Source organism: Polypterus senegalus, chromosome 3 (genome assembly GCF_016835505.1).
Source record: "Polypterus senegalus isolate Bchr_013 chromosome 3, ASM1683550v1, whole genome shotgun sequence".
Lineage (NCBI taxonomy): Eukaryota > Metazoa > Chordata > Cladistia > Polypteriformes > Polypteridae > Polypterus > Polypterus senegalus.
In genome coordinates, this window is record NC_053156.1 from 144,735,467 (window position 1) to 144,759,529 (window position 24,063).

The window sequence follows — 24,063 nt, forward strand, 5'->3', positions numbered from 1 at the left end:
TGGGATGAGACGTTTTAGCGACGATACACGATCATTTGAAGAGAGACACTTTCACATCCCACGACATAGTCAAGTCACGTCATACTGATATCCTTTGGAAGCAAGTCCAATAAGACGGTGACCTTTGCAAGTCATGCCCTACTCACAAACATTTCCAAACAAGATCACGGTCATCTAACTTCTCAGTTGTTGGCACGCCCTTCTTACAACCATTTTCTAACATGAAAAGCAAGTTAAAACTTATGAAAGTAGTAAAATTCAAAAGTATCAGAAAAAATAAGATCGCATTAGCGCTAACAAACGAAAATTACTCTGTGAAATAATTAAACAGCAAAAAAAGATTGCAGATACAGACATAGGTGATATGTCAGAAGTATGTAGATATTGTAAGGCTTTAAAGATTAAGTCGGAGACTTGTAGATCTAATTCGTGTTGCCATCAGAGAAAAGTAGTGTTGCTTCCCAATAAAGAGGCGTATCTGCGAGAATTAAAAGATTTTTTGTTTGGTGAAAGTGAAATCCACAAACAGTACAGGTAAAATATATGCGTCTACAATAATCTTTTTGCATTCACATCATTCAATGAGCAAAACGTAGATTTACACAATAGACCATACGCTATGAGAATCTGTGGTCCCACAACAATAAAAGCTACGAAAAGTTTAATTTCGAAGAAACCCCAATTCGGTCAGGTGTATATTTATGATCACGGAGAAGCGATGCAATATAGAATCGAAAGAGTTAAACGATCAGACGTATTAGAAATTATACAGTTAATAATGGATACAAATCCATACGCACAAAAGTATCAAACTTTAAACAAACTATCTGCAAAACGCAGAAAGAAATTTTCTTGGATTTCTATATGAATCTGAAAAGATAGCTGTCGCATTTATAATAAACCAACATGTGATGAATTGTCAATGATAATTTCGAAAGACGAAGATATCAAAGACAGCGTAGATATTCGTGTATATCCAAAAGCAAAGAACGATTTATCATTTCTGTCAAATACATCGCCATATTCAGATCCTTTAGTCTTTCCTTTGCTTTTCCCAGATGGTGAAACAGGATGGTCGTACAATATGAAACAAATGCACTCTGAAAAACAAACATCAACCACACAATATTCTGGGTCAAAATTAGCAATACGTTCCAATGTATTTAACCCACTTCTGTCATCTCAACGTCTATCGCAACATTGCATTATTGTGTATCTAAAAGTCACAGCTAATCATCTCTTCTATATTAAATCGAATCAAGCAAAACTTAGAACGGAACATATGCAAGGTCTCATTGATCACGCTCAAAATTCAAATATCAATATTTTAGAAAAATTCAAAATAGGTAAAGCAGTAATATTATCATCATCATATCAAGGTAGTCCAAGAGCATCTCAACAGTTATTTCATGATGCATGGCAATATCACAAACTATTGGTCGGCAACATTTATTTATTACAATGGCGTGCAATCCATAATGGCCAGAAATCCGCAGTTTCTTGAGAACAATGCCACTGGCTACATCGGCTCAGGATATTCCCACATACGCAAGTAGATTGTTTTATCAGAAGGTCTTATTTTTACTGAAAGAACTCAAAATGGCATTCGGTGAAATCAGTGCATACATTTGTTTACACAACAGAATTTCAAAAACAGGGTTTACCTCACATGCACTTATTGATCTTAAATCACAGGCTGTTCTTTATCCCACCTGTTATTTTCCTGAAGCTGTTACCCATAATCCCTATTGTGGGGCATCCAGTAAATTTAGTCTTGATACAAACCATAAATTAATTGATAACCAAAAAATAAGGTGTATAATTAGACCAAGAGATAAAACCAGACACTCCACCAGGGGCATCTGTAATAGAAATTTAATTCAAATTAAAACAAAAAATATATCAGCAGTTCAGAAAGAACCATGCAGTTTTAAATGCTGTTTATTGAACATTCGCTCTCTTGGCACCAAAGCTGTTTTGGTAAATGATATCATATTAAGTACAAAATCTGATGTGTGTCTTCTTACTGAAACCTGGCTTAGTAAATATGACACTGTTCCCCTAGCTGAGGCGTCACCAGATGGATACTCGTTCCTTCATAAGTCTAGAGATTCTGGTCGAGGAGGAGGTCTTGGAATAATTCATTGTAACAAAATGCAAATCACTCCTAAAAATTTAGGCAACTTTACATCCTTTGAGGCATTCACTTTAAATATTAAAACAGATTCCAACACAATTATAGTGCTAGTCTACAGACCACCAGGGCCATATCCATTGTTCATGACTGAATTTAGCAACCTTTTGTCTGATTTGGCTATAAATTATGATCACGTAGTTCTGATGGGGGATTTTAATGTACACATTGATGTGGAAACTGACACTTTTAGCAAATGTTTTACTTATTTGTTAAATTCAGTAGGATTTTGTCAGATTGTCAAAGGTCCAACTCATAATCATAACCACACATTAGATTTAATTATAACTTACAAAGTTGAAATTCAAAATTTAAATATTACTCCATTAAATGTAGTTATTTCCGATCACTTCTTAATTACATTTGATTTAGTTCTGCCCATGCCAGCGCACTCGCAGATTAAAACAAAGACAGTGCGACATCTAGATTGTAATTCTGCTTCAAAATTTATAGATACCTTGAGTAAGTCGAGTGTAATTGTGGAAAACCATTTAGATCAGTTAACATCAGATGTAAACATGGAAAACAATTTAGATCAGCTAATATCACATTATAATGTGACCTTGAGAGATGCTCTGGACACAGTGGCTCCCCTAAAACAAAAGTGATCAAAGCACATAGAAACTCTCCCTGGTTTAATGAAAATACTCGAGCTCTTAAATTAGAGTGTCGAAAACTGGAGCGCAGATAGAGAACAACAAAGCTACATGTCTTTCAAATTGCATAGACAGAGAGTGTAAATAAATATAAAAAAGCCCTCTTTAAAGCTCACTCAGAATACTATTCTACATTAATAGATAGCAATAATAAAAATCCTCGGGTACTGTTTAGAACAGTGGCTAAATTAACAAATGGCAATTCAGATCAACAGTGCAAAATACCATCAGATATTAGCAGCACAGACTTTATGAACTTCTTCAATGAGAAAATTAAAAATATAAGATCCCAGATCTCATCATCACAGTACAAACCAAATACTAGCTTAGCAGACCCTGCCGCACATTGCATTCAGCACTTTAGTAATTTTAATCCTGTAACTCACCAGGAAGTCTTAACTTTAATTACTAAAATGAAGCCCACTACTTGTTCCCTAGATCCAGTGCCAACAAAACTAGTAAAAAGTGCAATGGATGTTCTTGCAGCCTATTCTAACCGTTATCAATAGTTCATTACTGCATGGCACCGTACCTGATGCACTAAAAGTGTCAGTCATTAAACCTTTACTTAAAAAGTCAGACCTAGACCCACACATACTAAATAACTATAGGCCTATTTCAAATTTACCATTTCTCTCTAAAATACTAGGTTGTTGTACCGTGTTAGCCATTATGAATGTAGAGAAAAGCCAAGCAAAATGACACCTTTTATTGGCTAACTAAAAAGATTACAATATGCAAGCTTTCGAGGCAACTCAGGCCCCTTCTTCAGGCAAGCTTGGCTTTTCTCTCTAAAATACTAGAAAAAGTAGTCGCCAGTCAGCTTCAGTCACACCTTATGCATTACAATTTATTTGAGAAATTCCAGTCTGGCTTTCGCACTGGTCATAGTACAGAAACGGCACTAACACGAGTTGTAAATGACATTCTGATATCCTCTGATGAAGGAAATTCCACTGTAATTATGTTGTTGGACTTAAGTGCAGCATTTGACACCATTGACCATTCTATTTTACTGCACAGGCTAGAAAACAATGTTGGGCTTACAGGCCCCGTGCTCGCTTGGTTCAGTTCTTATTTATCAAATCGATTCCAGTATGTACAGAAATGTGCAGACAGTACTCCATCATTATACACAGAAGTTCAATATGGTGTCCCGCAGGGCTCAGTACTGGGACCTTTACTGTTTTCACTTTACATGCTTCCACTGGGATCTCTCATTAGGAAACATAATGTTAATTTTCACTCGTATGCAGATGACACCCAGTTATACCTTTCATTTAAATCAAATGAAGTTTCTCCGATGTTGTCTTTAATTAGTTGTGTTAGTGAATTAAAGGAATGGATGAATGAGAACTACTTGTCTTTAAATACAGATAAAACAGAGATGTTAATTGTTGGAGGGAATGACGCTGATCACAGCAATATTTTGTCGTCATTTAACTCAGTTGGAATCCCAATTAATTTTACTGAATCAGCCCACAATCTAGGAGTTATCTTTGATTCTAGCATGTCATTTAAAGCACATATTACAAAGTCTTCCAAAACATGTTTTTTCCATCTTAAAAATGTTAGGAAATTAAGGCGCTTTCTAAATAAACAGGATTGTGAGAAATTAATTCATGCATTTATCTCTAGTAGGATTGACTACTGCAATGCGGTGTTCACTGGCTGTTCAAACTGTTCTCTATACAGCCTCCAGTTAATCCAAAATGCGCTGCAAGAATTATTACAAGAACAAGAAAATATGAACACATAACTCCAGTTCTTAAATCTTTACACTGGCTCCCAGTTAAGTTTAGGGCAGATTTCAAAATCCTCCTTTTAACATATAAAGCATTAAATGGCCAAGGTCCGCTTACTTGTCTGAACTTATCATGACTTACAAACCTGAGCGCACATTAAGATCTCAAGATGCCGGTCTGCTTAGGATTCCAAGGATTAATAAAATAACAGTGGGAGGTCGAGCTTTTAGTTACAGGGCCCCTAAACTGTGGAATGGTCTTCCTGCTTCCATAAGAGATGCCCCTTCAGTCTCAGCCTTTAAATCCCGGCTGAAGACTCACTACTTCAGTTTAGCATATCCTGACTAGAGCTGCTGATTAACTGTACATACTGCATCTCTGTTGTTAGTCATTAGCACTAAAACATAAGTAACATGATAATTATAATTGAATACTAACCCTCACCTATTCTGTTTCTTTTCTCGGTACCCAAATGTGGCAATTGGTGCCACGCCCACCTGCCAAGTTGTTTGCCTGCCTATGGTAAAGTCATCCCTGATGGAGGATCACAGGAACCATGGGAAAGAGGGGTCCTTTCATCGGGGCAACGTTTCAGCCGTGGCATGGCCAAATGGGGAGGCAGCTAGATTGATGAGGTCTCCAGGACTCTAAAAATATCCAAACCTAATTATGTCATATCATCTACTGTTAAACTGTACTTCTAAAATTTTTATTATTATGCTGTATTAAGGAATTGTTCTGTTCTGTGTATTGTATTGTATTGACCCCCTACTTTTGACACCCACTGCACGCCCAACCTACCTGGAAAGGGGTCTCTCTTTGAACTGCCTTTCCCGAGGTTTCTTCCATTTTACCCTACAAGGTTTTTATTGGGAGTTTTTCCTTGTCTTCTCAGAGAGTCAAGGCTGGGGGGCTGTCAAAAGGCAGGGCCTGTTAAAGTCTATTGCGGCACTTCCTGTGTGATTTTGGACTATACAACAATAAACTGTATTGTATTGTATTGTATAGGTGTGCCAAGCTTGTGGCATCATATTCAAAAAGATTTGAGGCTGTAATGACTGCCAAAGGTGCATCGACAAAGTATTGAGCAAAGGTTGTGAATACTTATGTACAAGTGATTTCTCAGTTTTTTTATGTTTAATAAATTTGCAAAAACCTCAAGTAAACTTTTTTCACATTGTCATTATGGGGTGTTGTGTGTAGAATTCTGAGGGAAAAAATTAATTTAATCCATTTTGGAATAAGGCTGTAACATAAAATGTGAAAAAAGTGATGCACTGTGAATACTTTCCAGATGTACTGTATGTAACAATTTCCATGAAAAAAAAAAAAAACTCTCTTTAAATTGTATTTCTGGTTAACCAAACCCAGGGGTTGCAAATGAAGCGAGCAGGAGGCAGAGCCCCCTAGTATTTAAAAAAAAAACGGCCTAAAGTCTAAATATGTAATATTAACTGGGTGGTTTCAGAGTGGAGAGGATAAGCTCAAGAGTACAAAAACAAACAAAAGTTAAATTAATGTGCTTTATTGTACTGACAATAAACCGAGCTTAGTGTGCTCTTGCAGGAGCTTGAAGCTGTACTGAATGTTTTTGTTTCTGGACAGTTATGTTTAAAAGCTTGGTAGAAGTCTTTCAGATTAGCCAAAATCAACTTCTTCTGAATGAAGGTATTCCACTAATTTCTGCTACTGTTAACTTAACTCATTGTGATCCAAACTACAGAACACTCCTCATTGGTGGTAGAAATCTTGAGGTCAAATGGTTTACTTAACTGACAAACAAATCTCTCTTAATTCAGTACTGATAACTATTTAAAAAATTTACAATAACTTAAAATACCAAAGGAGGACAATCAGAGTAATAACACAAGAAAAGATAAGTAAAACACAGAGGTGAACAAGATGCTACTAGAAAGTAGCAGAGTTCCACTGCAACTGAGCCTCAAACATGCACATTCACTAGCTTGCTAGTGAAGCATGACTGGAAAATTCAAATCAACCTGAATTCAATCACTAACAGGTCAAGATAGGTCTCCTTGCAACAAACCACACAATAATATATTCTTTAACATTTAGACTGTTTGTATTAAATAAGAGGATAACAAATGAGTATGATTAGTGTGTCACGTCAGTTTATTTTTTTCTGGGAGTTCAAAGCCTCATAGCTCCTAAATCACTTTGAAAAACTTCATAAAGTTTTATGCTGAAAGCTGATTTAAAGTACTTTCTTACCAATTGCGTTAAAAAGTACCCTTTGCCCACGTGCCTTTTTTGAGTCTTGAAAATGGCACTGTTTCAAATAACCAACACTTTAAGAATAGTTATCTCAGGAAGGTATGTGTAATTCATATGCCAAATTTCATTAAAATCAAAAATGGTCATCCAAAAATATTTCTTAAAAATTGGTTGAATTCAAATAGACTGACTCAGCTACCCCTGTGGTTTGCATTTTTTTTTTTGCCCCCAAGGCATATATTTGTATTTGACCATAAAGTAGTGATTAAGTGCACTACTTGCCAAGTGCTACATACTCGCTGGTTCTGTACAAATTCATCGTTTTCATTCATGTCAGACACAAATAAAACAATAAGGCTGTATTATATTACTGTATAATAAAGTAAGCAAAGATGAAAATGGATAAATTAAAATCATTTTCATTGACAGAATAAATGAATAAAATGAAAAACAAAACCTCTTCAAACTTAGAAAGTTACTGCAAGTCTGTGTTGCACTTCTTTACCATTAAACCACTTTTCTAGCATAGTCCATCACTGTTAGATTGAAATGAATAATTTTAAATAACACATTCATGTCTATAATTTTTGTAAATCACAGCACACATCAATAGAATTTGCCAAAGGCCACAACAAACAATTTGAGACTCACCAAGGAATTTCATGATGCCAAATCCCACGATTATGACTAACAGTCTCAAACCACAGATTTAAACATGCTTTTCTCACCAAAAGAAAATCACATGTAAAATTAAGGAAAAAACAGGTAAAGACTGAAATATACGTACTTACATGCAAACAACTTAAAAATCTGAGGAGACTGCAGGTGCAGTAATGCAGGAAAAAGACAAGGTTTCTGTACTTCTTTGCCTGGCAGTTTTCTTTTAGAAATTTATATTAAAATAGCAAAATACCCGCGCTTCGCAGCAGAGAAGTTGTGTGTTAAAGAAGTTATGAAAAAGAAAAGGAAACATTTTAAAAATAATGTAACATGATTGTCAATGTAATTGTTTTGTGTCTGTTATATGAGTGTTGCTGTCATCAATGATTTGATTATCATTATTTCTTTCAATCAGGTTCGTATTTGGAGGATGTGTTGTGTTCAAGTTATATTCCGTGTTTGTCAACAGATGTAAAGATAACAGTTTTCATTCATTGAAGTGTTCACTACCCAAATCGGTACTCGTGAATCTAAAATGTTTAACAGGCATTTCCAGTATTAAGTTCTGGATTTGCCAGCGAATATTTAGCGGCAGCGGGTCTATGAACTTAACTTAAACTTTACACCTTGCTTTCCTATTGATATGTCTACAAAGGCTTGTTCAGATTCAGAGGGTTGTTCCTTTCTTACTGCATCAATAAACAGCTCGTCTTCCTCTTTATCTGAGACATCACACACTGCATGCACAGGTTTACCTTTCCCAGTCCTGCAAACTTTAGCGAAGTGGTTCAATTTACCACATTTTTTACACTGTCTTCCTTTACCTGGACATTGACTTTTTTCACCGTGTGCTTTATTTCCACAGTACCTGCACTTATGAATATGCTTGTATGCGTCACACACTTCATATTCTTTTGCTGCCTTCTCAATTGTGTAATGCGTTTTTTGTTCAGCACTCTTTGGAGCTCTTGCTTTGTGTGTGTACGTACTGCGTTCACAGTCAGTTCACGTGAGCCGCTCGGAGTACATGCATCGAAGGTTCTCAGCAGTGGTTGTGCTATCTCGTGCGATCTTGCTATGTCCACGGCTTTATTTAAGGTTAACTCAGACCCAGCACTTAAAAGTTTCTCTCGCACTTTCGCTGAGTTTGTGCCAAACATTACTCTATCCCTGACCATCTCATCTTCGTTTGCACCGTCTTCCTTTAGCTGGACATTGACTTTTTCCACCGTGTGCTTTGTTTCCGCAGTAGCTGCACTTATGAATATGCTTGTATGCGTCACTCACTTCATATTCATTTGCTGCCTTCTCAATTGTGTAATGCGTTTTTTGTTCAGCTCTCTTTGGAGCTTTTGCCTGTTGTCTGCGTACTGCGTTCACAGTCAGTTCATGTGAGATGCTCGGAGTACATGCATCGAAGGTTTGCTATCTCATGTGATCTTGCGATGTCCACGGCTTTATTTAATGTTGGCTCAGACCCAGCACTTAAAAGTTTCTCTCGCACTTTTGCTGAGTTTGTGCCAAACACTATTCTATCCCTGACCATCTCATCTTCATTTGCATAAGCACAGTCCTTCACCAGCAATTTTAACTCCGTTACAAAGTGATCAAAAGTCTCGTTTACTCCTTGCGTCTTCTCACTAAACTTGTAGCTCGCGAAAATCGTATTCGTTTTAGGCATGACAAACTCCTCGTAGCGGCAGCGTGTTTATTGGATTGCTGCTGATGGACGGCCTTATATGGGCAGGAACTCAATTACGTGGGAGGCGTGGGTATGGGGGACGCAATATAGGCAGGCAGCCAACTACATGGGAGACATGGTGACGGGTGAAGCAACTCCGCCTCACACAGCGACCGAGCTGCAGGCTATGGCCGTATATATGTACATAAGTAGGATTCAGTTATGACCGTTACGCATAGAATTTTGAAATGAAACCTGCTTAGCTTTTGTAAGTAAGCTGTAAGGAAAGAGCCTGCCAAATTTAAGCCTTCTACCTACACGGGAAGTTGGAGAATTAGTGATGAGTCAGTGACGGCTTTGCCTTTTATTAGTATAGATACAAAGACATTGCTAACAATAAATGACACTGAAGACACAGCCTCATCAGCTTTGTGAGATTGGTAGATTCTGGCACCACCTCAGGTCATTTTCCAAATATTTTACTTGTATCACGATGACTGAAAAACTGTTTTATATGTTTCATCTAAAAAAGGCTGCTAAAAAGAAAGCGTGTGAAATAAATAAATAAATAAACAATGAAAATTAAAAGTGCTTGGTAAACATGATGGCTGTGTTGGGGCTAAAACCGCATAGAACCTAGGTAAAGCAAACAGTACAAATAGCTGAAACAAGTGCACATAAACACTTGTTTATGATAGCACAAGTCTATCAAGAGCCCCTAAGATTTACTTGTATTGACACAGAATAAAAATGAAACATTCATCACATTCAAATATATTTAAAGACATCAAAGACCGACCAAATAGCCTGATTTAAATTAAGATAGGTAAACAACTTACATTGTGCTGGTGGGGCCAGAGATGCTCTTTGTTGTCTATTTGGTCCTGGCTGATGGTAAGTCCCTGGTGGTGGTGCGTTGCTGTATGCACCATCCCTTGTTCGCTCTCTTGGCATATTATGACTTTAAAAAAAAAAACACATTATAAAAAAAAATACAAAGCATGCTTTAGAATTTTTAGAGCTTTTTCATTTTTGAACGGTAAAGATATAACATTGCCTATTTATTTGTTAGTTCTGTATTTTCACAGCCAGCGGTTATCAGTGTGCATAATCAGTCAGAGAATTCCACTCTCAACAAGCATATGTAACACAGAAACACAGTCTTCCATAACCAAATAAAGTGAAAACCAAATACAGTTAGAATAAATTTACAATGAGAAGGCTAATGATAGATGCTGTTAGACATTACGAGGTAAAAAATATAAAAGGATATAAGCATATAAAAAATCTGTGTGGCTTTTGATTGTGTGGGAGAAAGAAGAGTGAAAAAATGATGGATTCCCACTATATCTGGAGCAAACTTTTCAAACCGTTGAAATTAATTGTAAGACACAGCAGATAATTGAAGAGCCATGGCTATACCATCAATTAAAACAGTTCATTTAAAAAAAAACAAAAAAAAACCGTATGATTACCAGGTTTTCAAGGCCGATTTTAAATAGCTTGCCTTGAAATTGCTTGCATTGGGACGCGGTCTTATTTATACAAAACTATGTTCATATGGAAGTCAGAAAAATGATAAATACTCAATGGACATTTATATGTAATCATAACTGTGTCATACCTAGGGTATTATTTTACTTTGTTATGCACTCACTACTCTCATACCCAAGGTATTGAAACCAACTAAATGTATGTCAGTAAACCTTCTGACACACCAAAATCCTTCAGACATAATAATAATTAAAAAAAAAAAAGTTTGAATACAGACGTGTAAAAAAAACATCATAAGCACAAACAAAACCAAACTCAGTAATACATAAAAAAAAATACATACTAGCTCATTATCATACTTTCCAACCCAACGATAATAGAAAATTAAATGTTCCAATTACTTGCCTGCTCAACTGTTTTAACATCAAGGCAGGCAAAAAATCCTGTTTCTATTAAAATTACTTTACTAGCTGTTGTGGACTTCTTTGTTCCTTCTCCTCTGCCTAATACAGTATATGTTCATACACAAACTTCAGAGGGCAACCTGACTGTTTACATGCAAATTCAAAATCAGTAAAGACAATAAAGTTCACTGCAAGTGAAAGCTGGGTTTTCAAAAAGAATTTGGAATGTCATTAATTTTAAAATATAATTTAAGCCTTCTAAGATTCAATTTTGGGATACAACCTCAAGTTAAAAATCTTCCAGAAAAATGGACTGTAGTATAGTTGAAATCTGTGCATATTTTCTTAATTCCCTTGTGGAAATCTGATTAATCATTTTCAATTCAAACACATGGCTCCCTGTTGGAGATTGTTTCAAAAATTAGAAAAGCACGGAATAGACAGACACTGAGTACAATCTACATCAAACTACTACTGCCACAAATCACAATCAGCTTTATGTGTATATTGAGTGTGAGTTAACAATATACAGTAATTAAAAAAGGTAATTTAACCTAAAGTCAAGTTACATCAACAAAATGAGACTGTTAAAGAAATAGGGTGCAATATTATAGCCCTACAGATCAAGAGGGATTATAGCAATATTTTCCAGTGTTCAGCTATAATGAACAAACTCACAGTCCTATCTGTGTGACCGAGATCGTAAACGGAGGCAACTTTCTATCTCTGTAGAAAAGATACAGAATAATAACTTGAATTTTGGACATAATGAACAAACAGAAAAACCACACATACCAATATTTATTGTTAAAACAATGACATTAAACAAACGCAAAATAAAAATGAAGGGCAAATTCTGTACAACAAAGGACACAAACTAATTCATAAACCCTATAATCATTCATTAACACAATCACCAAATTTTGTCACTTACATACTGTATGCTTGTAGCTTTTTAAAGCATTAAAAAACAACACAACAAACAATATAAATATAATGAGAAAAAATACTCCTTGAATGAACAGACAATTTAACAAAATATAGAAAAAGCCATCAAAATCAAAAGAAATATGAACGAAAATGGTGGGGAGTAATTTGTGACCACAAAGGTTTTTCCCTCCAAGTAATTCTTATTTCTTTATGTCAACATAGCTTATATGAGCAGCGTTTTAGAAAAGAACTGTGTGGTATGTCAATGTCTATGGTGTTCTTTGAGTACAGAACATTACTAGTGCCAAACTGGTCGAGGAGGCGGCTTTGGAATAATTCATTGTAACAAAATGCAAATCACTTCTAAAAATTTAGGTGACTTTACATCCTTTGAGGCATTCATTTTAAATATTAAAACAGATTCCAACACAATTATAGTGCTAGTCTACAGACCAGCCGGGCCATATTCATTGTTCATGACTGAATTTAGCAACCTTTTATCTGATTTGGCTATAAATTATGATCACGTAGTATTGATGGGGGATTTTAATGTACACATTGATGTGGAAACTGACACTTTTAGCAAATGTTTTACTAATTTGTTAAATTCAGTAGGATTTTGTCAGATTGTCAACGGTCCAACTGATAATCATAACCACACATTAGATTTAATTGTAACTTACAAAGTTGAAATTCAAAATTTAAGTATTACTCCATTAAATGAAGGTATTTCCAATCACTACTTAATTACATTTGATTTAGTCCTGTCCTTGCCAATGCACTCACAGATTAAAACAAGGACAGTGCGACGTCTAGATTGTAATTCGCCTCAAAATGAATAGAAACCTTGAGTAAGTTGAGTGTAATTGTGGAAAACCATTTAGATCAGTTAACATCAAATGTAAACGTGGAAAACAATTTAGATCAGGTAAAATCACATTATGTGACCTTGAGAGATGCTCTGGACACAGTGGATCCCCTTAAAACAAAAGTGATCAAAGCCCATAAACTCTCCTTGGTTTAATTAAAACATTCAACCTCTTAAATTAGAGTGTCGAAAACTGGAGTGCAGATGGAGAACAACAAAGCTACCATGTCTTTCAAATTGCATGGACAGAGTGTTAAAAAATATAAAAAAGCTGTCTTTAATGCTTGCTCAGAATACTATTCTACAATAATGGATAGCAATAATAAAAATCCTTGGGTACTGTTTAGAACAGTGGCTAAATTAACAAATGGGAATTCAGATCTACAGTGTAAAATACCAACAGATATTAGCAGTACAGACTTTATTAACTTCAATGAGAAAATTAAAAATTTAAGATCCCAGATCTCGGCATCACAGTGCAAACCACATACTAGCTTAGTAGACATTGTCTCACATTGCATTCAGCACTTTAGTAATTTTAATCCTGTAACTGAGCAGGAAGTTTTAACTTTAATTTCTAAAATGAAACACAGTATTTGTTCCCTAGATCCAGTGCCAACAAAACTAGTAAAAAGTGCAATGGATGTTCTTGCAGCACCAACTTTAAACATTATTAATAGTTCATAATTGCATGGCATAGAACCTAATGCACTAAAAGTATCAGTCATTAAACCAGTACTTAAAAAGTAAGACCTAAACCTACACATACTTAATAATTAGACACATATCAAATTTACCCTTTCTCTCTAAAATACTAGAAAAAGTAGTCGCCAATCAGCTTGAGTCACACCTTATGCATTACAATTTGAGAAATTCCAGTCTGGTTTCCTCACTGGTCATAGTACAAAAACAGCACTAACGCAGGTTGTAAACGACATTCTGCTATCCTCTGATGAAGGAAACTCCACTGTAATTATGTTGTTAGACTTAAGTGCAGCATTTGACACCATTGACCATTCTACTTTACTGCACAGGCTAGAAAATGATGTTGGGCTCACAGGCACTGTGCTCGCTTGGTTAGGTTAAGTTGTTGTTCATCAAATCGATTTCAATATGTACAGAAATGTGCTGACAGTATTCCATCAGTACAAACAGAAGTTCAATATGGTGTTCTGCAGGGCTTAGTACTGGGACCTTTACTGTTTTCACTTTACATGCTTCCACTGGGAACTATCATTAAGAAATAATGTTAATTTTCACTCATATGCAGATGACACCCAGTTATACCTTTCATTTAGATCAAATGAAGCTTCGCCAATGCTGTCTTTAATTAGTTGTGTTAGTGAATTAAAGGAGTGGATGGATGAGAACTACCTATCTTTAAACATCTTTAATTTTTTTTTTTTTTAATTGTTGGAAGGAACGATGCTGATCACAACAATATTGTGTCATCATTTAACTCAGTCGGAATCACAATTAATTTTACTGAATCAGCCAGCAATCTAGAAGTTCTCTTTGACTCCAGCATGTCATTTAAAGCACACATTATAAAGTTGCCCAAATCATGTTTCTTCCATCTTAAATTAAGGCGTTTCTAAATAAACAGGTTTCTGAGATATTAATTCATACATTTATTTCTAGTAGGATTGACTACTGCAATGCGGTGATCACTGGATGTTCAAATTGTTCTTTATACAGCCTCCAGTTAATCCAAAATGCTGCTGCAAGAATTATTAGAATAAGAAAATACAAACACATAACTCCAGTTCTTATACCCTTACTCTGGCTCCCGGTAAAGATTAGGACAGATTTCAAAATCCTCCTTTTAACATATAAAGCATTAAATGGCCAAGGTCTGGCTTACTTGTCTGAACTTATCATGACTTACAAAACAGAGCGCACATTAAGATTGCAAGATGCCAGTCTGCTTATGATTCCAAGAATTAATAAAACAACAGTGGGAGTTTGAGCTTTTAGTTACAGGGCCCCTAAACTGTGGAAAAGTCTGCCTGCTACTATAAAGAGATGCCCCTTCGGTCTCAGCTTTTAAATCCCAGCTAAAGACTCACTATTTCAGTTTAGCATATCCAGAATAGATCCGCTGATTAACTGTACAGACTGCATCTCTGTTGTAAGTCATTAGCACTAAAACATAAGTAACATGATAGTTAGAATTTGTTACTGAGCCTCACCTATTCTGTTTCTCATCTTGGTATTCAAATGTGGCACTTGGTGCCACAGCCCACCTGTCAAGTTGTTTTGCCTGTTTAAGGTAAAGTCATCCCTGATGGAGGATCGCAGGAACTGTGGGATAGAGGGGTCCTTTCATCCAATTGGCAGGCCCAGGTGTTTCAGGTGTGGAATGGCCAAATGGGGGAGGCACCTTGATGGCTGAGGTCTCCAGGACTCTATAAACAAATTCCAGTTCATTTGGAATTACCATATTACGTGATATGATCTACTGCTAAATTCTACTCCGTACTTGTAAAATTTTTATACTGTAGAGAGGATTTGTTCCATTCTGTATATTGTATTGACCCCCTTCTTTTTGACACCCACTGCACGCCCAACCTACCAGGAAAGGAGTCTCTATTTGAACTGCCTTTCCCAAGGTTTCTTCTATTTTTTTCCCTACAAGTGTTTTTAGGGAGTTTTTCCTTGTCTCCTTAGACAGTTAAGGCTGGGGGGCTGTCAAGAGGCAGGGCTTGTTAAAGCCCACTGTGGCACTTCTTGTGTGATTTTGGGCTATACAAAAATAAATGGTATTATATAAATAAAATTTTAATAATGACATAAACACATGAAAAAGTATAGTAATATGAGTGATTAAATTGTGAAAAAACACCTAAATAAACAAGTCATTTAATTAATATGAAATACAATGTCATCCATTTGTCCAATAATGTGCTTAAAATTTAATTACCAGCTTTATTTCAAAATGGCCTTATTTTTAAAAAGTGTTTATTTAACAGTAAGACTACCCCAAAATCACATTTCCAAAGTCTCTTTAAATATAAGCGCTATTTATTTCAAATTTCCGCTTTCCAAGGTTTTGTTACTTGAACCAGGATAAACCTGTTACTCCTATTGATTAAGACGTTGCTATAAATTAGTTTTCCTTGTTTGTAAACAGGGAACTGCCTTCCAACCAAGGTTATTATAGTTAACGAAAACTTAAATCAAAACTGATACTATTATTAAAAAAAATTTCGTAAACTGAAATAAAATAATTAACAAAACCGAAATGAAAAATTAAAACTAAACGTAACTATTAAAGCAGCTGGAAAGACTAACTGAAACAAAATATTTTACTAAAATGTTTTCGTTTTTGAATGACTATTCTTGCCGTTAGTCTTTAACCCTTGTAAGTTGTAACACAAACATAAAGTCATCCACCACGAGCCGCCCGCACATATTCATCCAGTGAACGGTGGCTAGTGAAGGCGTTGTTCACACAGCATTTGCGGTGACGGAGCAAGCTGAGCGCGGGTGCGTAAAGCGTGAGAAATAGAAAGCGATTTGCATGCCGCCTTTCTTTGTGCTTGTTATATATCGATATGTAATTCAAATGGCTGAAATCATAATGTGCTGGTCAACAAAACGTTTTCCATATGGACAGAAAAATCACGAGCGAGTAACGTTTCAGTTTATTTCTCAGGTGACTGCTTTTCGTTGACAGCAATTCACCTGCTACTTCACACAGGAGAAATCGTTTTTACTTTCTCATATACGAAGTACTGAGAAAATATAGTAATCATGAAAAAATTCCACCTCGGTATTTTGATGAATCTTGACGTTATACACTAACCAGAGTCCAACAATACTGTTTTTGGAAATGTGTGTGTACACGCGCGCATGTGTGTGTAAACACGATATCTCAAAAACGCAACTAGATAGATGGATTAAATTCGGCATGTGGTTGTTACACCACAATTATAGATCTGTGTTAACTTTTGAGCCAAATCCATCACCCGGAAATGGTAGTTTACCTGAACACATAATCGATTTTTTTATTTTTTTTATTTATACAGCTGCAGAGTCCAATTTATTCAACTTTACTTTTATAATAATTGTTCAATATATTATTAATTTGATTTGCTGTTGATCGTTCCTCAATGTACACAATATAAAAATATAATCATTGTCTTGCGGTTTATTCCTCAAATATCCATCCCCATATCTGAGTATACTGTACAAGAAAGTCTAGGGGGGGACAACTCCCAGTTTTTGAAAATAAAACGGCACTGATCGAGAGACTGACTAGGTCATCATACAAGATCAGCATATTGTTGCTGACCAATCACTTTTGCTTTAAAAACATCATTTAACAACGAAGCGATACAAAGGTAGAGAGTCTGACAAGTGACGAAAAACTAAACATACTAATCGGTTTTTGTATTTATTCTATATTTATTAATTTATCTTTTTACATCATATTCACAACTCATCTTGTAAAAATAATCCATTAGCAGAATTATATTTTAAAATGTCTCCCTTTTTTCAATGTTTTTCTCTCTCTCAAAATAGATAGTTGAAATATCTTATTCTCTTTGTTCTTAACGACAGGTTTATTATACATATCGCATACCAGGGATTTTTCCTGCCTTACACTTAAACCTGCTGCAGTAGGCTGCAGGTTTCTTGCAATGCTACTCTGGATAAACAGGTTTAGATAATGTATATATTGTTCTTAATCTCAGACACTGTCTCAGTTGTTTTGTGCCTGTCCATACACCTATTACCTACTCTTGCTCTTCTCATTATGGGTTTACTGTCCTTTATGTTGGACTATTCAAGACTCAACACCCCTAACCTTGACACTACATGCTTGTTGTTCTTTGTTTCCCTCAATACAGCCAGATGGGGTCTGCACACCGATTCAAGTCTAAGAGCCCTGTTCTTCCTAAGCCCCTGTGATTTTCATGAGAAAATATTAAAAAAATTATAAAATTATATAAAATTGTTCATATTCAGTGTCTAGTTTTGATTATGCTTGTTTTTATCAGACAAAACCAAAACCAGATAGTAAACCAGGCAGTGTAGTAAGCTTTCACTAACATTAAACTCGTATCCAAATCTGTTGAGAGTACAGTTCTGTCTGATTGTGACACAAAACTAACTCTGTAGGAGCTCCATTCCATAATTACTAAAACAAACTAATATATATATATAAAAATAAAATAGAAATGTCTTTGTGAAATAAAAACTAAACTAAAACTAAAAATACACGATAAAGGAAAACTAACACTTAACTGAATTTCCAAGTAAGGTCAGAAAAAATATAGAAATAAAAACTAATATAAAAAGGCAAAACTATAATAACCTTGCTTCCAACTGACAAAGGTGTGGAGGCAATTTAGTTGTTGGGAAAGTTAGTTTTTAGAAAATAGAAAGAGAACATTTAATACAGGATACTACTTTGAGAAGAATTGAGGTTATAATGTAAATGCACCAGATAGATGAGAGCTTTTCAAAATGCTAATGAAGAAGTAAATGTTAGACTGACTGAGCACCAATACCATACAAACGATTCCCATGAAGAAATCACAAACCATTCATAGCTAGAAATTCCACGTGGCAAGCTTCCAGAAAACTTTGTGTGGACAAGGTGCTCAATTGACTTTAACCTCTCCAAAACTTCATCAATACAAATATTTCGGAGAGCTCTTATCAATATAAACATTATCAACATTTCGTTAAATCATCTTTGAATAGCAACAAACTACTCATCAAGTTGGCGGGGAAAAATGTTTGAATGCCAATAACAGATTCCCTGCATTCTATAAGCCCCAGGAACATTCAAGATAACAAGTCAAAACCTTTACAGCTGAGACAGTATAAATAGTATAGGGCTTGGGAATCATGTGCAAAAAAGGAGCAAAAACAGCACAAGACTAGCTCTGTTTTGTCTTTGGCATGTATTTGTTTTACAAGTTATTTTCCATGGGATTGTAACAGAAAAATATAAGTTGTTAGAGATTTGAAGTACAGTTTAGTATCATTTAATTCTTGCTGCCTTGAATTTCACTCAGCAATTCTTGCTGCCTTGATGTTTTTCCAAATTTAATGTAAGCAGCACTAAAGAACTCTGTTAGCCTACCGCCTACAAGGAATCAAAAGAAATTGACAAGATATTGACAATAAGAATAAATTCAGTCCATTGGTCTTGATTGACAAGTGACAAAATCATAAAAAGAGGCATTCTGAAATAAATAGTGATGGAATTAAAAAGGCCATTTAGAAATATGCAGTTTTGAAAAGAAAATTAGTACATTTTGAAATAAAGCAACTTTTGTCCTGTAAATGTGCCGATAAAGACAAGCAGCCTACTATTCCATCCCCCCTCCACCTTAAAATATGCACAAAGTTCTCACAGCTCATGCGCCTTGATTGATTACCTGGGAGCGAAGTGCTGGAGTTTTAGATTGGAAATAATAGATTGTTATTTGGAACACATACATTTCATGTGTGTTCCGTTTCTACAATAATTGTTTTAAAAATGTGTTTACACAGAACGTTTTTCATATTTTAGTAGTAAATGACAAAATGTAGGCATAAAGTATATGATGTATGAAGCCTGAAGTCCAAAGATCAAATAAACACTTTCACTAAATGTTCAAGGAAAAGACAACTGCTTCCGTGGCGTAGCGGTAAGATTTGCTGACTTGTAATCAAGAGTCCCTGGTTCGATCCCGACTGCCTCCTATATTTGCCATTTTCAGTATTGAACTGCTTTTATTGTTATTATACAGTACACATATACACTTGGTTTGTCTCTGTAACAGACGGTGTATATTTATATGACTTGTAAAAGTTACCTTTTTTTTCCACTTTTATTCTCTAAGTCACGATCATGATACGAGCTACCACCCCTTGGGATCTGACGCTGCTAGTTTTTATTTGAAATTGGGAATAACTGTAGATGTGAGTTTGTGTTTTGAGGCAATGGAACTGGACATTCTCTGATCTGGAGGAATAAAAGCTGACACACAAACGCCGGCGAATCTGCCTTCTTTGTATCTCACTGTCACTTGATTTTTTTTTAATTCAGTTTTATTGAGTGTTCCTGCTCACGCTGAATTAGTACGTGCCTTATGGTCTATAATGTCAAAAAAGACATAGGTATATATATTTGGAATTATTCGTTTTATGACCTGTATAGTACATTTTAGAAAACATTGTGGCATGAATGCAGCATTATTCATATTCATTTGCATAACATCTTGAAGTTGTAATCAGTCAAGCAAATTATAGAAAAAAACCCAATCTAAATCCATCAAGTAGTTCTCTTGTGAAAAGTGGACGGACATACATAAAGACAGATGTTGGATTTGGCTTGATCACTTGAAAACTGACAGTTGCAGTCTAGAATAAAAGGCACATAAAGTGCATATGAGAGAGAGCACTGTTTAGTTATTGAACATAAGAGTAATCAGCAGTATACAGGCACAGTAATGTGAAAAAGTGCACCACAATAAAATGTTTGTTTCTTTAACGCATGAAGACTTATCAAGGTTTGACCTTCATTTAAACATCCATCCATCCTCTTCCGCTTATCCGAGATCGGGTCGCGGGGGCAGTAGCTTGAGCAAAGATGCCCAGACTTCCCTCTCCTCTGCCACTTCTTCTAGCTCTTCTGGGAGACATAGTCCAGCCAGCGTGTCCTTGGTCTTCCCCGGGGCCTCCTCTCGGTTGGACGTGCCTGGAACACCTCACGAAGAAGGTGTTCAGGAGGCATCCTGATCAGAGCCACCTCATCTGACTCCTCTCGATGCGAAGGAGCAGTGGCTCTACTCTTCTGGATGACCGAGCTCCTCATCCTATCTTTAAGGGAAAGCCAAGACACCCTGCGGAGGAAACTAATTTCAGCCGCTTGTATTCGCGATCTTGTTCTTTCGGTCACTACCCACAGTTCATGACCATAGGTGAGGGTAGGAAGATAGATCGACTGGTAAATTGAGAGCTTTGCCTTACGGCTCAGCTCCTTTTTCACCATGACAGACCGATGCAGAGCCTACACCACTGCGGACGCCACACCGATCCGCCTGTCGATCTCACGCTCCATTCTTCCCTCACTCGTGAACAAGACCCCGAGATACTTGAACTTCTCCACTTGAGGCAGGATCTCGCCACCAACCCTGAGAGGCAACTCCATTTAAAGTTAATTTAAACAGTGTTTTTAAATATAGTTGATAAGTATAGAGAACTATAAAAATTTCACTTTCAAATAATTTATTCAACAAAAAATAGAGCCATGGGTGTATTCACTTTTCCACAGATGGAAATGGCATATCTCTAACAGCAGGTATTGCCCCCTTTTATAGAAAACTGTCTAATAGTCTCTGACCTTCACTGGAATAAAGGTTTTTTTTACTTCTCCATACAGAATTCTTTCATCTGAGCAATGTTTAAGGAGTATTTTGTATCCATAACCAGTTTCAAATCCCTCTACCTCAATGGGATTCTAGAATTCTACCAAGAAATGTCTGAAAAGAAAAAAAATGTAGATTTACTGCTGCGTTGATTGCCACTCTTATGTTGCAAGGTTCACCTGCAGGATTGGCATCAATCTCATGTCAGATGGTCTTGCATTATCCTCAAGCACTCTGTGTTGTAATGAAAAATTCATTGTGGATTTTATCATGCCAAGCTGTCAAGACCCTAATGAAGTAAAGCAGCCACAAACCATCACATTTGTAAAACCACACTCTTCAGGTCAAATACTGTGTGTTTGATTTTTGCCAAACATGCCTTCTGGTGCCATGGCCAACTAACTATGTGTCATCTGCCCAGATCATGTTGCTCCTGAAATCCTAATCTTTGCCTAGGTGTTTACTGGAAAACCCTGCTGTTCTGTCTAGGCAGCAATGGTTTAATCTTGGTACACCTCTTAAGTTGATCTAATTTATGCAGCCTCTTTCTAACGGTAGTCTCAAACAACTAGAAAATTCTTAGCATCTTTCATTCTGCTCTCATACTAAAAATGTCCACACCAGGCTGCAACAAAAAGTTGGCAGTTGTTTGAAATGTTCTCCATTTTCAGATAATCGGGACCGATATTTTCAAACTCAATTTAACGATTCTAAAAGCTCAAGTATGCGGTTTTTAAAATTATGGTTATGGCCACAGAGGCAACAAAAAGCAAGAACACACACCAACAGCAAAAAAATTACTAGCAGTACTCAGGCAACTGTTACATAAATATAACAGGAATAAAAATCCCTTGCATCTGGACCACCATATTTCTTTCAGTCTAGAACTGATGGCTGGATGCTCATGTACTTCTAGGGACAGTTAGGCATGAAAGCAGCCACAAAGGAGAGCTGGAATTCTTACAAGCCACAAGTGCTGCCACCATGCTTTGTTACTCTGTCATTTATTTATCTTTTAACATTTTATTGATTTTATTAAAATCAAATAACATTCCATACAAGCAAGGCACGTTTAACAAAACTAAGTTTGAAACAATTCAGCCCCCACCCATGAGAAAGAGAGCTAGGCCAGCAAAGTAAAAACTTTAATAGTAGTAAAAATATGCAAATGAATAAAAATAAAAAGAGGGGAGAGAACCTGCTTCCTCAATTTAAATGCTTATTCTAAAATGAACTTAAAAGAGGTGGGTCTTCCAATTGAACAAGATAAGTCTACGTGCCAATAGTGAAGTAAAGGAAATTACAGTTTGTTTGTCCTTCTCCATTTTAAGCTCATCTGGAAGTACACCAGACACAGCTGTTAGTGGATTAGGAGGGATTGTGACACCAAGGCTGTCTGAAAGGCATTTAAAGATTATTTTGTCCAAAATTAGGTTAATTTGGTGCATGCCCAAAACATATGGCCCAATGAGGCTGGAACCTGATTGCAATGTTTGCAGGTTGGATCTTGCCATGGAAATATTTGACAATTTTAAATGACAGTTGTGCTCGATATATAATTTTAAATTGAATAATTGAATGTTTTGCGCATATGGAGCTCAAGTGAATTCTGTGCATTACTACCTTCCACTCCTTTTCTGAGATGTTGAGTGAGAGATCCTTTTCCTACTGTACTCTGGGATTTTTGAAAGTGAGGGACTTCAAAATTTTTATATATTACATGACCGCTATATTTCCTTCAGTCTAGTACTGATGGCTGGATACTCATGTACTTCTCGGGACAGATAGCCATGAAAACTGCCACAAAAGGGAACTGGAATCCTTACGAGCCACAAGTGCTGCCAACATGCTTTGTTTCACTGTTATTAGTATTTTTTACACCTTGTGCATCTGCAAATCTCGAAGAGCTTATGAAAATGTTGCATAGGTCACAAATGTAGCACGCATCTGGTGTGCTGCACCACAAACCAACTTCTTGTTGAGAAAAAAAAAAAATGTCCAGTGACCTACTGCAGGTCAAAAAGAAAAGGACCAATATTGTCTCATACTTGAAAAGCACTAATATGATTTAAGATGGGTCTCATCCAAATACAAGTACATTTAAATATTACAGATTTCAAACTAAAATTTAACCAAAGAAAGTTGTGGGGTTGATAGCACAGGTAAAATTAAAATGTACTGAAGAATATTTCAACTTCCTGGTAAGAAACTAAACACTGTGGGAGGAAATAACACTTACTGAGATTTATTTAATTAGAGGGCAGATGCTGAGTTTTTAACCACACCAGCTTTAAATAGTCTGTGTTGCTCAGGCTTATAACAAAATTATAGAAACTTGGAGCACATTGATTATATTCAATCTGATCTTTGTTGATCAGTGGCAATGAACTATAACATGTCTTAAATTCTTTAATTAAAAATTAAACACATGCCATATTTATAGTTGGCTTTAAATGGGATCCTGATGACAGAGTTCTTAGCCACTAAAACTTCACTAGTTCTGAATGTGGTAATGGGGTATTCTGCTGAAGTCTCTTCAGCAACCTGGTGATATTTAACTCATACACAAAATTATGTATATGATCAGGAGTAAGGGGATAGCTAAAAAGTTAAAAAAAACAAAAACAAAAAAAAAACAACATAGAATTCATTTATTTTCTTGTTACTATGAGAAAACAGAGAAGCCCTAAATATATAATGAGAGCAATGAATAACACATTCAGCTTGAAACTTTAAATGACAATTAAGCTCTAATTTCACTACTGTAATTTTCACTTCGTTTCCACATTCCAAAATAGCACTACATGATTGCTCAAGGCTTTAC

General features: G+C 36.0%; 1 protein-coding gene across 2 annotated transcripts in view; it reads right to left on the reverse strand.

Annotated features, from left to right (window-relative positions):
- Positions 1 to 24,063, reverse strand: part of xrn2 (5'-3' exoribonuclease 2) — a 256,764-nt gene that overhangs the window by 72,110 nt on the left and 160,591 nt on the right. For both annotated transcript variants that reach the window (XM_039748021.1, XM_039748020.1), the window contains one exon: positions 10,011 to 10,132. In XM_039748021.1, coding sequence (XP_039603955.1) covers positions 10,011 to 10,132 — 122 coding nt within the window. The remainder of the gene's footprint in view (positions 1 to 10,010; positions 10,133 to 24,063) is intronic.